The 16,046-nt window shown below is 35.1% G+C and overlaps 2 protein-coding genes across 5 annotated transcripts; both read left to right on the forward strand.

Annotated features, from left to right (window-relative positions):
* The first annotated feature begins 39 nt into the window (after positions 1–39).
* Positions 40–5,619, forward strand: LOC126779496 (zinc finger protein 26-like). 2 transcript variants are annotated; one of them, XM_050503518.1, is made up of 6 exons: positions 40–281; positions 1,135–1,246; positions 1,556–1,672; positions 2,318–2,419; positions 3,834–4,106; positions 4,613–5,619. In XM_050503518.1, the coding sequence occupies exons 1-6, from the start codon at positions 120–122 to the stop codon at positions 5,614–5,616; spliced, it is 1,770 nt and encodes a 589-aa protein (XP_050359475.1). In that variant the 5' UTR covers positions 40–119; the 3' UTR covers positions 5,617–5,619. The 2 variants fall into 2 exon arrangements, with proteins under 2 accessions (XP_050359475.1, XP_050359476.1); XM_050503519.1 differs by lacking the exon at positions 1,556–1,672.
* Positions 5,620–7,594: 1,975 nt separating this feature from the next.
* LOC126779500 (zinc finger protein 260-like) lies at positions 7,595–15,488 on the forward strand. 3 transcript variants are annotated; one of them, XM_050503537.1, is made up of 5 exons: positions 7,595–7,822; positions 8,403–8,535; positions 8,842–8,946; positions 9,218–9,406; positions 13,826–15,488. In XM_050503537.1, the coding sequence occupies exons 1-5, from the start codon at positions 7,676–7,678 to the stop codon at positions 14,974–14,976; spliced, it is 1,725 nt and encodes a 574-aa protein (XP_050359494.1). In that variant the 5' UTR covers positions 7,595–7,675; the 3' UTR covers positions 14,977–15,488. The 3 variants fall into 3 exon arrangements, with proteins under 3 accessions (XP_050359494.1, XP_050359495.1, XP_050359496.1); XM_050503538.1 differs by having other exon boundaries at positions 8,845–8,946; XM_050503539.1 differs by lacking the exon at positions 13,826–15,488 and adding an exon at positions 10,874–12,012.
* Positions 15,489–16,046: the final 558 nt, after the last annotated feature.

The following is a 16,046-nucleotide window of genomic DNA, read 5'->3' on the forward strand; positions in this document are numbered from 1 at the left end:
TGACAGGTTAGAAAACGTTTTCGTCGATTTGCAAAAGACTAGTTTCCAAGTCAACAATTTAGGAAAAAGTATCTTGAATTGTTATTTGTTTGTAAATTGAAAGATCTTTTCAATCGAATATGAACTTGAGTGTAGTTGATGAATTAAAAGTTGAAGAATGTCTACGTAAATGTAAATGCTGCTTGGATGATAAGGAACTTAAAGCGCTGTGGGACGAACATGTCTACGACGGTGAACAAGAAATATACGGTCTACTCTTGGTTGAATGTTTCGCTTTACCGGTAAGGTGTTGATTAGAAGTTATTTCGTTATTACAAGTAAACTATTGGGTAACTTAGCATTATATTCATTAAAATAACTCCTGTTTTTATATATCGGTAATATGTTTGAGTAATTGTATTATTTTCAGTCACTAATAAGCTATTAAAGTTTATGTTGTTACGAATAATTAAAAAAAATACTTTTATTTTTTTAAATATCTTATAATTACCTGTTTCATTTTGATATTAGAGAGAAAATATGTAATCTTTCCTAAGTTTGGATAAATAATAAATTGGAAGAGAATACTTTCTTAGGGATAAAATTGTTCTTCACACATCTTGCTTCTTTAATATGTGTAATATTAACATATGGTTAAGTAGTTATTGATATTAATGTGTAGATATTTATTTATCTAGCAACTATATTCTTAGATTTCAAATGTCTTCTCCCAAAGGTTGCTTGAGAGGTTGCATCAGCCAGCCGTTGGTAAATAAATAATTCTTCCTTCTTCTTTCATCGGTGATCAATAAATAGTAGTTTTAGTGTTATTGTTAATTTTATTATTATATATATTTGAATCAATAACACATGCATTAAAAATAAGTACGTACACATAGACGATTATGCTCAGGAATTAAATTATTATTATTATTATTATAATTTTTTTAATAAACTTATACTACAGAAAATTGCTTAGGATTAAAAATAATACATCTAAGTTATCAAGTGTCATATTTTTTATATATATATATATATATTTTAAGAGGCCTGGCACAACGACTATAAATAACAAGCTATGTTATAAGAAATGTAATAGCTGCCCATAAAATAGTGTCGTATACAATTTTGAGACTGGTTTTTATTTATTTTCAGTGGGAGCCATCGGAAGATGAAGAATTCATTTGCAAATTGTGTGTCTCACGACTCCGTGAAGCTGTATATTTTAAACAGGAAATATTATCAACTGAAGAAATTTTATCAAATGGTATTTATTGATGAACATTATCTTATTTAAAAAGAAAATTTGCTATTCAAATTTCCAATGTACAATTTATTCCTCAGTTAATGTCAGTATTTAAAAAAAAATCATGCAATAATAGTGATTTATACTTCACAAAATATTATAAAACAAAGTCCCCTTGCCTGTCTTTGTCTGTCTGTTTGAACGTGATAGAACCCAAAACGGTTTTCATACGGTTTTCACCAATGGACGCAGTAATTTTTTATTTTTAAGCGTATAGTTCAATAATACTTCTATTTGGGCTCTAAGATGATATTTCGGGGTTTTTTTTAGAAATTGTCACCAAAGACGGCCATTGTCCATCCACTCAAGACAAAGACACAACCATTCAGTATATATCTCAAGACGAATTAGATCAGTATACCATCTTAGAAGATGCTTTGAGTGATAGTAAGTGAATTTTGTATTATGTAAACCATATAAGCATTTGTATATACATAAACTAATACTTGTCATAAGATGACAAGAACTAGGAACTTTCTGACATAATATGCTCACAGAGCCAAGAGTCTTGAAAGAAAATTTAGAGGTAGTTTTTCTAATATATTCAGGTTACTTCTTCCATAATCGGACACCTTGAACGGAGTAAGAAGTAGAAACGAAACCAGAAGTATGAATAGGAACAGTTACGTGTATTGTAAATAGAGATATATCAATCGAGAACTGTGCATAATATAGCAGAGCTATTAGCGAGTCTTTTTTTTTTTAAATATATAAGCTAGCACTTGACTGTTACCACACCTGATGGAAAGTCATCACTTTCCATCAGGTGTGGTAAGACTGTATCATCTACAGTCTAAGATGGAGCGCGCTTGCCTAGAAGATGCCTATTCACTCTAGACTTGAAGGTACCCATATTGTAGGTGGTGGGAAAAACGGAGGTCGGGAGTCACATGGAATATGTAAATCTATGTATTTTTATTATCTTTGCATCTTCAATTGGAATAGGCTATAGTTGATTGTATTACAGGAGCTTCGGAGCTCTCGATGCGAAGTTGCTTAATGGAACTATTGATTATTAAGCATTTATTTTAGGTAATGAGCCGCAAGAGGTCGCAACCTCGCTCCCATCTATTTCTCCGGAGGACAGATATGAGCAAGTGGAGTATCTTGAAATGGAAGACCAAACCGCTCAAGGTATCCTCATTATCCTTATTAATATTATAACCAGTGCCAGATTTACCATGTAGCTAGATTAGCAATAGCTACGGTCCCCACGCAAATGGGGCCCCCCCATATTTAAATTTACTCATCTCTATCTATGCGTAATTTTTTCAATGCAACTTGTTAAGACGTATACTGAATTTATTTGATGTCACAAAAACGTGAAACCAGAAAGTTAAACGTTTTCCAACTAAGACAATCCACGTCAACAATCATTTTCGAAATTGAAAAGAATAAAAAATTACTTAGGAACACTATGAGCTAAGAACGTCTTAATTATCCCGCTTTGATGAATATGATTTGCGCAGATAATTAAAAAAAATTGATACGAATAGTATTATTTTTAAATTTGTCCACTTGAAATCTTGAAAAGTTAATAAAATTAAAAAAAAACAAGTAAAAGAAAGCGATAAATAAATATAAAATATTTTAAGCGGGTCAAAAATGAGACACCGTTGTCAATATTATGTTATTTATTCTCCAATATAATCTTAATACAAAAATAATTAATTTATTAGTACCTCCATTTTTCTAAAAACCGCTACCATGACAGGTGTCCTCTGACAGTTAATGGCCAGATGTAATTTTATTATAAGTTATATCCAACCGACCGATACAAGCAATCAATAAAGTGCTTAATGTTGCTTATTGATAAATATATAACATATAAACATTGAAATATGTATTAAAAAAAAGAATTCAGGTCGTCAGGAAATCATTATATTGACAGCTGACATTTGCGCTTTAATATTGACAGACTTGTCGTCAGCTGACAAATTAAAGTTGGACACAACTAAAGACCATATATAAATTCAAATAAATTATTAAGATTTCAATGCATTCATTTAATTTTTTGTCGCGGTGCTTTGGTGGTTCGGACGAGCTTATGTCGTAATCTGTCTATTGAGAAGTCTATAGCTGGATCTATTAAGTTTTATAATCTTATTGACACTTTATACTTAAGAGCTTATAGCATATCGAGGGCCCTTCGAAAGAATTTGCTGCGGGCCCCGCACTTGTTTAAACCGGCACAGATTATAAATGCCAGAGTGATTTTGTTTATTTGTTTGTTACGCTTTTACATCTTCACTACTTAACCGATCAACATGAAATTTTGCATACACGTCGTCAGGGGCACAGGAAGATCATAGGGTAGAACACATATCCTACCGCCAAACAGCGATACTTAGTAAGGGTACTTAGTAAGTTGAGTGTAACGCAGACACGAGAGATATAACATCTTAGTTCAGTGGCGTATTGGCGTTGTAGAGGATGGTTGTTATAGTGTCAATTTCTATATTTATTTATTTACTAGTGAATGATTTTTCTAGAAAGTAGAAGTTAATTAATTATCATATATATAAAAAATCGATTTCTTATATTTTAGAAAAAGTAGTAGTTTTGGATTTAAATCCAGAAGAGTCCAGCCAGGACTCCTCGATCCCAGGTGCCCTGAGTCCCGAGCTAACTAAACGGAAATGGCCGAAGAAAAAGAAGAAGAGTGAACGCACAAAACAGTACAAGCAGTACACACTACAGGACCTCCGTTGCGCTGTGAAAGCGGTCCGCAGTGGAGAGATGTCGCTAGCAATCGCAGCGACAACATATGGCGTACCCAAGAAAACCCTAGCCGTGAAGGTCAATGTCGATGGTGGGGACGGTGAGTCTTAGTCGGTCATAGATATCTGAGAGATAAATATTTTTTTTAATATCCTGGGACATTATTCACACACGGCCATCTCATCCCAAATTAAGCAGAGCTTGTAATATGGAAAACAGACAACTGATATACTACATATACTACTTTTCGTTTGTAAATACATACTCATATAGATAATTACAACCATACTCAGGACAAACAGACATGTTCATGCTCACAAATGTCTGTCCTGTGCGGGAATTGAACCCACAACCTTCAGCGTGAAAGGCAATGGCAGGTACCAACCACGTCAAACCGCCCGTCATGATATGCCATCATTGCATATCAAGTTAGAGACTAAATGCTCTATTCCCGTCTAAATAATTCATGATGACGACGTCCTTCTGACCGATTTCGGCCACGGCCAATCTCAAGCCAATGGCATAACTTTCATATAGCTGTAGAGCTTTAATGTTACAAATTTAAAATAAATGAAAATTTTCAATAATATATAATTTAAATTTCAGGCGACGAAGCCAAAGAATCGAGTAACGAGAAACATTTCCAGTTGATAGAGGAAATAAAGAAGATACTGCTTCATACAACAGCGATACCATTCAAAACGAAGACAACTCGATACTACTGCTTCTATTGTTCTACCGAGGGACCGACTTTCGAAGACCCGGACGATTTAAGAAAGCACACGAGAACGAAACACGTCCACGAACGAACGAAGATCGAGCTGTACATGCGGCCTCAATGGCTGAACGAGATAATAAAACTGGACGTCGATGACCTTCACTGCAGGACCTGCTATATGCTGCTGCCTGACTGGAATCACGTGTTCGTCCACCTCGCGGAAGAACACGACCTCGAATTCGATCAAGCGTATTCCAAGGTCATACCCTATGCCCTCGACTCAGACCTGAAGTGTGTCCTCTGTCATCAGAACTTCCACAATTTCGGACACCTTGACAGTCATATGAATAATCATTACAGTAATTACATTTGTTATGAGTGTGGGGACACATTCCTATCAGCTACCCGGTTGGATAAACACCTGAACGTCCACAAAGTGGGCAACTATCCTTGTGATGTTTGCGACAAAGTGTTCACATTGGACAAGTATCGGGCCAAGCATGTCAGCCTCGTCCACAACCAAGAGAGTACGATCAAATGTTTATATTGCCAGGAGAAGTTCTTGGGTTTGTTTCAAAGACATGTACATGTGACGGAACATCATAAGGATAAAGTGAAGGTGTTGACATGTGAGTTTTGTGGTAATTGTTATACATGGAAGCCATACTTCCTAGCTCATATGAAGAGACGCCATGGTGCTGAAAAGAAACATCAGTGTAAACACTGCGATAAAACCTTCCTAATGAAATATGAATTGAAGAATCATATGGTCCGTCACACTGGTGAGAGGAACTACCTGTGCGGTCTGTGTGGCGAGAGCTTTACGAGGATGATCAGCTTGAAAAAGCATTGCCAAATGCATAAAGAATTCAATACAACGATAGAAAATTAAAGAGTTTTTATCAATTGTTTTGTTATTTATTGTTCCAATATTATTTTTCAATTTTTAATATTAAATTACGTAGGGCTGCCGTTGAGGATGCAGAATGAAACCGAACGAATTTAACTTATACGTTTATTTAAGTAATTAAATTTAACAATTAATTATTTCTAATTTCTAATACGTGACAGTCTGTTCGATATTAGAACAAAAAGTGAAGATCTGTAGTCTGAATTACATATTTATAACGAAATCGGTGAATCACTGAATGGTCCCCACGGTATGGTAATTCTTGGTAGCACTCGATGTTCGGGAGGTCTTGCGAAACAAAGCAGCGACGCTGGCAACAGGTGGTAGCTTCAAGGAATGCATGGTGTGATTATTTCTCACGGTATGGTATTTCTTGGTAGCGCTCGATGTTCGGGGAGGTCTTGCGATTATTTCTTAACAATTATATATATATTATTATATATTTTATTAATAAATAGAATAAATAATTTTGGTGCCATCATTATTATCAGAATCAAAACTTTTTTATTTATTCCGGCGAGTCTTCAAACTGTAGAATTAATATTATTATAATTGTGTCCAAAAATTGACCCTTTATCTCAATATATTCCAGCTGCACTCAACCTGCGGTCCGCCGGGCTTTTGTGGTTGGCCTATTGTTACTTTATTTTCAAGTATTAATTTCAAACGCTTATTATTAACACCTAAATAAATAATTTTAATTAAACAGTGCTTGTGACACTGCAAAGTGTTGAAAATGGCAGGAAATAATAAAGAAATGTTAACATATACACGATAAATCCGTTCATAGTTACAGTAACAGCCTTTTAATGTCTCACTGCTGGGCTAAGGCCTCTTTTCCATTTTGAGGAGAAGGTTTTGGAACTTATTCCACCACGCTGCTCCAGTGCGGGTTGGTAGAATACATATGTGGCAGAATTTCAATGAAATGCAGGTTTCGTCAAGATGTTTTCCTTCACCGCCAAGCACGAGATGAATTATAAACACAAACTGAGCACATGAATATTTATTATGCCTGCCCGGGATTGAACTCACGATCATCGGCTAAGATTCACGCCTTCTAACCACTAAGCCATCTCGGCTTCATAGTTGTTTAATACAATTTGTAACAATCCCGAAACGAAAGAAATCATTACCTAAATATTTTTTGTTTGCGGCCTACGACACCATGACTGTGGCTCCTAAATAGAAAAAGTTGAGTATGGCTGGTCTTTTCCAATTTGCAGGCTTACTCATCCTGCCATTGGAAAAGACTAACAACTTTCTATATTACTTCTAATCTTGATCATAAATATTGTATTTATGGATGTGGGCAAAAATGGCGTTTGAATGTCGACGAAGTTATTGGAAGTAAAACGAAAGTTCATATAAATTTAGTTGTATTATAAATAAGTACATATTTGTAGTATATAATGTAGGAGATTTGAAGCATCTGTTTGATCGCTGCGAGAATGCGATCCTGGTAGGTCTGTAATTGATAAGACCATATAAATTTACTCGATGGTAGAGCTTTTTGCAGCTGGATATCATCATATTTTACCGTCAGTAACAGTTATACTTAGTATGAGTACATACTAAGTATAACTTTCTTTTGTAAAAAAGTTAAAAACTTTAATTCAACCAAGAACTATATATAAGTATGAAAAATGATAAAGTTGTTTTTAAGAATGTTTCTTAAATATATAATCAGTTGGAAGGGAAGGGCAGAAGGTTCTTAAGAAGTAAATTTAAGACAGTAAGGAATGTAATTAAAAATAAATATAGTAGTTACATAGTGTATGCAATTTAAAATTGAATGAATATGATTTATCTTATTTACATATTTAAAAAAAAAAACAAATATCATTCGCATCATCATTCATCTATTATTTTATTTATGAAATTACAGTTTTATAAAAAAATCGATTATTTACGATTTTTACACATCGATATCAATCGGGCATCACTAAAGTAAGGCCAACTGTCAAATGAGATTATCAAATGCCACTATAATAATCGAATATATTTGTAGCTTTTTTCCAATTTGAAATAATAATTAACTATGGGCAAAAGTAAAAGGGGTGATTATTTATATAGATGTAAATGTTGCTTGGAAGAAGTCGGCTTGAAGAATCTGTGGACGGACTATTATAAAGATGGTGAATGCGAAATATACGGTGAAATGTTGACGGAGTGTTTTGCGCTTACAGTAAGTATTTTAACCCTTCTTTTATAATAAATAAAATAATTTTTACATTACCAAGTATGTACAACAAATATCATGTTAATAAAACACTAATATTTGCTTTAAACTCGCTAAACTACAATGAAGATGATAAAACAGCGTCAAGTTATTATTTATTGATTTTCATGCGATATAAATAATATATTAATTTGATTTAATCAACTGTGCAACAAACCTTGCCAGTTATTCTCTCAAGCTCCTACAATCTGACGCTTAACATTTAATGGAATAATGTAACATGATGATTCAAGGTACACTTGAAGGTACATGAATCATTGTCGTCCCTGGTCCTTGGTAGAGCATCAGGGTAGAGCGAGATTTTCTTTCAGCACCCTTTGGTCGACGCTTTACCTTCACATAAATTGCATATCAATGTTATATAAATAATAATTACCACATAAAATTCAAACAATGCTCAAGTACCACTGGAAATGGTTTATGACATATTCATGCCTCTAGTCACCTGGTACCTGTAGCGATTTGCCATCTAGCTCTACCCCAAGGCCGGTGCTGACCTGATTGAAGTATACATTGTGTTTCACAGTGGGAACCACCACCAGAAGATGCGGAGATGGAATACATATGTGACACCTGTGTGTCTCGTCTCCGAGATGCAGTTACCTTTAAAAAAGAGATATTATACACGGAGCATTTAATTTTGGAACAAATGAAGAACAGTATGTATATTTAATACATAAAAAATTGGACCCATATACTGACAGTCAACGACAAAACAGTTAAATTGCTTTAGCTTCTCTGTTCGTTTTTTTTTGTATAACGAACTTTAATATTAAAAAAAAAAATGGTAACATGAGCAACCAAAAATAGTTTGAAACATTAAAAGTCACATGTTTTGGATGGTAGTGACCACTTAACATCAGATCTGTTTGCCTGTCCACCTACCTATAACATAAAAAGTTCTAATCTAATCTTAATGCCTATAGAATTTAAGCTTATAATAACTCCTAACTTCTACCTTTCAGCAGCCAACGATCACATCAAGCAAGAGGAAGAGTCAGAAGATGAAATAAAAACGGAATATTTAAGTATAGAATATTTAGAAGACGATATTGATAGAGATAAGACAGGTAGGTTAAATATATATATATAAAGAGGTGGGCAAGAACGAAAGTTATTGGTTTGTTCTGTCAAGAAATTGTCAGACGTAGAACGGACTTTTTTACTTGATGAAAATCTACCCGTTTAATGGTACCCACTCATCGTATTGTAAATATTCTACTACAAACAGCAATACATAGTATCGTTGTGGTCCGGTTTGTCGAAGTGACAAAACGTCAATTAAAAGATGGTTAATATTTCTTATAATGCCAAAGCCAATTGCCAATGCCAAATTTTCAGACATCAAAATCGAGAGTCCTCAAAGGAAACAGGAGGAGGAAGTATTGATGATTAAGAGCAGAAGCAAGACATACACAGATGAAGATTTGGAGAAGTGTCTACAAGCTGTCATGAGTAAAGCATTATCACAAAATAAGGCGTCGATACTTTATAACGTACCAAGGAAGGCCATCAGCTCAGCCATCGCTAGTGAGTATTGAAATTTTGTTATTTATGGCAACACATTAAAGCTCATCATATTCCAATTATCTGCTATTGGATGTAAGAAAATCTGTATCAATTGAAATTTCATGATATGATATTTTGATTTCTGTATTTATAATAATATTATAAAGAGATAATATTAGATTTTTTTGTATGTTTGTGTGTAATAGATACACTCAAAAACTATTTGACCGATTTTATTAATTATTTCGCATACAGAAAGCTATATTACCAGCGAGTAACATAGGCTTTTTTTAAAATTAAATATCCCACGAAACTTACAATAATGTAACCCAAGGTATCATAATATCCACTGAGATATTTTTGAACAATTTTCAATCCGAATGAAGTTGGGGTGGACCGCTAGTTATGCATAAAAACAATTTGAGAGGGGTGTTTTTTATAATCTCTGTAAAAGGCGTTTATTGGTAAATAAAAATTGATTTAACTTGATTTCTTATGACATCGGGACACTAAATTTGTTTTTTTTTGTCGTGAGTGCTCTATTGCTGTTTCGTTCATAGGGCACGTAAGGTAAGTGATCAATTTCAATATATCTAATTAAAAACTCTTTAGTGTCTTCCTTAAAATGCCGCTAGATGTCTCTAGTAATATTAAGATATGAAAATTGGCGAAATCCGTAAGCCATGTGCCTTGTCCCATATTATATTATATACAAGACGGGTGACTATTTTTATATAAAAGCATGACATTATATGCATCAAAAATCTTGACATAGGATTTATTTTTTGATCCTTGAACTAGAACCACTATATCCCCACCCCCTTGCAAGCCATGCTTTTGCATGTTTTTGCCTGGCGAAGATTTAATAGATAACTGTTTATATTTTGTTGCCATTTATATATTTATTATTATTAATTGTGAACAGGCCAAACAAATTGCAGATTATGAAAATCTTATAATACAAATTGTGAATAATTAAATACATTATATTATATAAATGAAAAATATATAATTGTGTGTGTTTGTCTGCATGTATTATGTTATTGGGTGTATGTGAGTATGTATATATTGCTGATATTAATATTCTATCTACAGTCCAAGATACTAATATTATAAACGCGAATATGAGATTGCGGAAAGTTTTCATACATGTTGTTAGATGTACAGAAAAAGACCCAAAGTTTTTGGTACCTAACAGCTCCCGCTATATGTGAGCGATGTCGCGGGTGAATACCAATCCATATATACATATATAATTGACATACCAATAATCACGAAATCTCCTAAACTATACGTACGATTGAATTGAAATTCGTCACAGTTGCTTCTTCCCCGAGGTAGACGCTCACTAAGAACGGGTTTAACGCGAACTCTATTCAAAATACATTTTTCTTCTTATCATAAATTAACTGTATATCGTTTATAAGTGAGGCCGTTTAAAATATATAAAACATACTACACATCTAATCAATTGATATTTTTCCACAGGAAGGCAGCTACTAGAAGACACGGAAAAAACCAAGAAACGGAGACGACCGGATTTGCAGAAGCGTCAAGAAAATGTGGATTATATAATGAAATACACGAACGCAACGCCATTTAAAGGATTCGTACGTACGGGATACGGTTGCTTCTTCTGCTCGGTTGAATATGAAAAAGCTTCGGACCTCAAAGAACATACAATTGTAGAACATTTCAGTGAAAACATGCTCAGGGTGAACGTTATATCAGATCGAAGCGTGAAGCTAGACTTAACAGACCTCATCTGCAAAATTTGCGGTGACAGCATAGACTCCTTGGAGAACTTACTCGACCACCTCAGATTGGAGCACAGCGTAAAAATAAACACGGACATCCACAATCATCTCGTTCCATTCAAATTCGACGGCGAAACGCTAAAATGCGCCGTCTGTTCGGAGGAATTCCTCAGTTTCAAAGTGTTAAACGATCACGTGAATTTGAATCATTACAAGAACTACGCGTGCGAGGAGTGCGGTCGCGGTTTCATAAATAAACGTTCGCTGCAATCGCACGGCTATCGCCACGAGACCGGCGTGTTCACGTGTCAGTTCTGCGCTAAAGTTTTCACGACGCGAATACGTCGGCTCGATCACGAACGGTCCGTCCACATGTTCAACAACAAACGTCACAAGTGCGGCTACTGCGGCGAGAAGTTTATCGATATAGCGAAGAAGAAGGAGCACGAGGTGATCGTGCATAGCGCAGCGAAACTTCTCTACAATTGCCAAGCGTGCAGCAAGAGTTACAACAGCCAGAAGTCCTTGAGGACTCACATACGGAGCTTCCATCTGATGCTTCGACCATTCAAGTGTTCATATTGCAGTTTAGGTTTCTACAAGAATATAGAATTGAAGAAGCATATGGTCAAGCATACTGGCGAGAAGGATTATCAGTGCGTTGTGTGCAATAAGGCGTATGGGAGGAAATCGACGCTGCGGGAACATATGCGTATACACGCGAACGATAGGCGGTTTAAGTGCGAGCATTGCGGACAGGCGTTCGTGCAAAAGTGCAGCTGGCGGGGACACATGCGTGCGAAGCACGGAGAACAAGTGTAGTTGTGGGATACAAATGATTTTGTTAATAAATAGTTTTTTTTTATTTTTATTTCAGTATTGTTTTTTTTTTCTTTTCCATTAATAATCTAATAATTGTTTTGAATTCACTTCTAAGTTAACGCTATATTTTATAACGATTATATATTGAATTAAATGAAAGAAATTTTATGACATTAATAAAGATAGATAATTATTATCTGTTGGAACATTTAGTGATACAGCTGATACATATCTAACACTATAAAAACAAACGCTGACAACATTACTAAATCTAGCTTTAAACTGTCTGATACTATATCGACATAGGCAGTTTACTCGAGAAAGGCAGGCTGGCTAATCGGCCACCGACTGCAAACTGATTGCTCAAACTCATATAACAAAAACGCAAAAGATAAAAAAGTATTACGATCTAACTAACAGACAAATTGTATGCTGTTTTCAAATATACCTTTCTTATATAATAAAAATATATTTAAACAGACTTTGTTAGTGTAAATATACACAAAGAAATCATTTACTATAACTTAACTAGAGCTGTGTGCAAGTTCGTCTGGGTAGGTACCACCCACTAATCAGATATTCTACCGCAAAACAGCAGTACTTGTTATTGTTGTGTTCCGGTTTGAAGGGTGAGTGAGTCAGTGTAATTACAGGCACAAGGGACATAACATCTTAGTTCCCAAGGTTGATGGCGCATTGGCGATGTAAGCGATGGTTAACAGTTCTTACAATGCCAATGTCTATGGGCGTTTGTGACCACTTACCATCAGGTGGCCTATATGCTCGTCCGCCTTCCTATTCTATAAAAAAATGACTTCAGTTTCTTATATATATATACACATATATATTTAACACAAAAACAAACGACAGACAAATAGATAACTTTATCATAAGCACTGTTTTGCACTCCTAATATATATTGAAAACTTGTGCATTGTATCCCCCCCCTTTCACAAACAGACTAACCTTTGATGTTTTATTTAAAAAAGTTGTTAAGAAAATGTTTTTTCAAAATTCTTATGAAAATTGCATAAGTATTGCAAATGTTTATTGCTATTATACATTTAACTTAGAGAAAATATGTATCGTTCTGATTGGCGGATAAATCATTAAAGATCAGCTGACCAGACATACTTGGAGAAAGTCTTAATACGATATCTATTTAATCTAAAATCACCGCAAACTCATACACACAAACTACTCTAGGTTGGTAAATTTACATTAAGACCCGAGTGTACCAAAATTAATTTAAACAAATCATTATTCTTCGGAATTGCCAACTCGATGTTTTCGACAATTTTAGGTAAACATTTATTTATCTTTATTCGTCTCTTATTATAATTTATGTAGATATATATTCAACAATAACAGCCTGTGAATGTCCCACTGCTGGGCTAAGGCCTCCTCTCCCTTTTTGCGGAGAAGGTTTGAGCTTATTCCACCACGCTGCTCCAATACGGGTTGGTGGAATACACATGTGGCAGAATTTCAGTGAAATTAGACACATGCAGGTTTCCTCGCGATGTTTTCCTTCACCGTCAAGCACAAGATGAATTATAAACACAAATTAAACACATGAAAATTCTATCCAATGGGCCATCTCGAGTCGATATTCAAAGTGCTGATAGTATAAGTTTTTGTAGTAAAATCTTATAAATAGTCCGCGCCATTTGATCTTTCAGTTAAATATCTTTTAACTCAAGATACTTTTTTATATATTTAAGTATAAATTAATTTTGACTGTGTGCACAAAAAGGCAATACTGTACGACATTGTATGGATGCGAAATTTAGAGTAGAGGCGATAGTTGCCAGTTTCTGGCTAGAAGGAAAGAGACAATAATATACCCCTTTCTTTGTAGAACAACGCAACGCCGTCAACAAAACAGTTAAATCGAAAAAACACAATACAAATACGAATGAAGACAACGTCGAAACGACAGAATTTCAAACGAAAATGTTTCCAGAATTCGAAAACTTTGGCAACGATATCAGCGAAATATTTGATTGTTCGAACGCAACGCCGATACGCTGTAGAGGCGGTATTGGCTACAAGTGCTGTTTCTGTAACGGGGAATTCCCTGATACAGCTGACCTTAAGAAACACACCATGGAAAAGCACGATAGCAAAACCAAGAGCGGTCTTATCAAAGGAAAATATGCGTCATCTTATCTAGTAAAGTTAGATATAACTAAGCTCCTATGTACGCTTTGTGAACAAGATATGAACACGATTGACGATCTTATCGACCACCTGATAACAGTCCACGGGAAAACTATACACAGGAATATAAAAAATTACATCCTACCATTTAAATTTCAAGGGGATGAACTAAGGTGTATCGTATGTTACAGCTTGTTCAATAAATTCAAAGTTCTCCAAGAGCATATGAGTACACATTACAGGAATTACGTATGCAATGATTGTGACGCTGGTTTCGTTACGAGGACGATACTATTGAATCATATAAAATGTCACCAGACTGGTTTATTCAAATGCGACTATTGCACGAAAACATACAATACGATGAGAAAGAAGAGAGCGCATGAGCGTTTAGTTCACATTCATGGGAGCAAGTTGAACAAATGTGGTTACTGTAACGAGAAATTTGATAGATATCAGAAGAGAGAGGAACATTTGGTGAAGGTACACGGCGTCCAGTCGGTGAACTTCAAGTGTCAGGCGTGCGATAAAATGTTCGTGTCGCAGCGTGCATTGCGCGATCATACGAAACGCGACCACTTGATGGAGAGGCAGCACACTTGTTCGGTTTGCGATATGAAATTCTTCAGGCAGAGCGAAGTTACCAAACACATGGTGAAACACACGGGTGTTAGGAAGTTTCAGTGTGAGGTTTGTTTGAAATCGTACGGGCGACGGAACACGCTACGCGAACATATGCGTATACATACTAATGATAGACGGTTTAAGTGCGAACACTGCGGTCAGGCGTTCGTGCAAAAGTGCAGCTGGCGGGGACACATGCGTGCGAAACATGGGGAGCGCATGTAATATGAAAGACAATAGGATAAAGCCATTTAAGTACTTAAATAAATGGTCGATAAACCAACAAACACGATTATTAAGTGTTTTTTTTCACGGCAGATATTTTCAAGGCAATTTTTGATGCATTTTAAAGTAGAATTAAATTATTTTTACTCTATTAAACGAACCCAAAATTATAAATATAAACAGTGATTTATCGCACGTCCGCAACAGTTATCTTTACAATAATCAAGAAGTGAATATCCGCTAGGAAGCTCGTAAACAATTAAATATTAGATAGACCGTTTGGCGTGGTTGGTAGATACTCGCCTTGCACTTCGAAGGTGGGTTCGATTCCCATTCAGGACAGACATTTGTGTGCATGAACATGTCTGTTTGTCCTGAGTCTGAGTATCATTATCTAAATAAGTATGTATTTACAAAAGAAAAGTAGTATATGTAATATATCAGTTGTCTGGTTACCATAGTACAAGCTCTGTACAAGGTTAATTTGAGATCAGATGGCCGTGCGTGAATAATGTCCCAGGATATTATTATTTTAGGACATTTGTTGTGACATTTCTAGGGATTTCCTCTACGCTAGCGCTGCTCGCGTTGAATTCAATTGTTATTCATTAAGTATTAATAAAAAGATTTGTAGATACTACATAATATTATATAGGATATAATATTATACGAAACATTGCTTAATAATTTAAATAAACGTTGTGACTTATTTGTTAAAAAATGATATATTTAAAAATAAACGATTAATATTAAAAGTATTTTTTCTTATATTTTTTTGTTATGTGACAAATGGGCCACCTCACGTCAAGTGGTCTCCACCGCTCATAGACAATTATTGAGCATTCCGTACATCGCCAATGCGCTACCAACCTTGGGAACGAAGATGTTATGTCCCTTGCGTCTGTAGTTACACTGGCTCACTCATCATTCAAACCGGAACGCAATAATACTAAGTATTATTAATACTGATTACTATCTACTTACATAAACTGTGTTAAACACTAACAGCCTTACTTATAAATGTTGCGTGGCTGTTCGAACGAGCGACGTTGGGCGATGTGACGTCACGC

The sequence above is a fragment of the Nymphalis io genome, chromosome 29, assembly GCF_905147045.1.
Source record: "Nymphalis io chromosome 29, ilAglIoxx1.1, whole genome shotgun sequence".
NCBI lineage: Eukaryota > Metazoa > Arthropoda > Insecta > Lepidoptera > Nymphalidae > Nymphalis > Nymphalis io.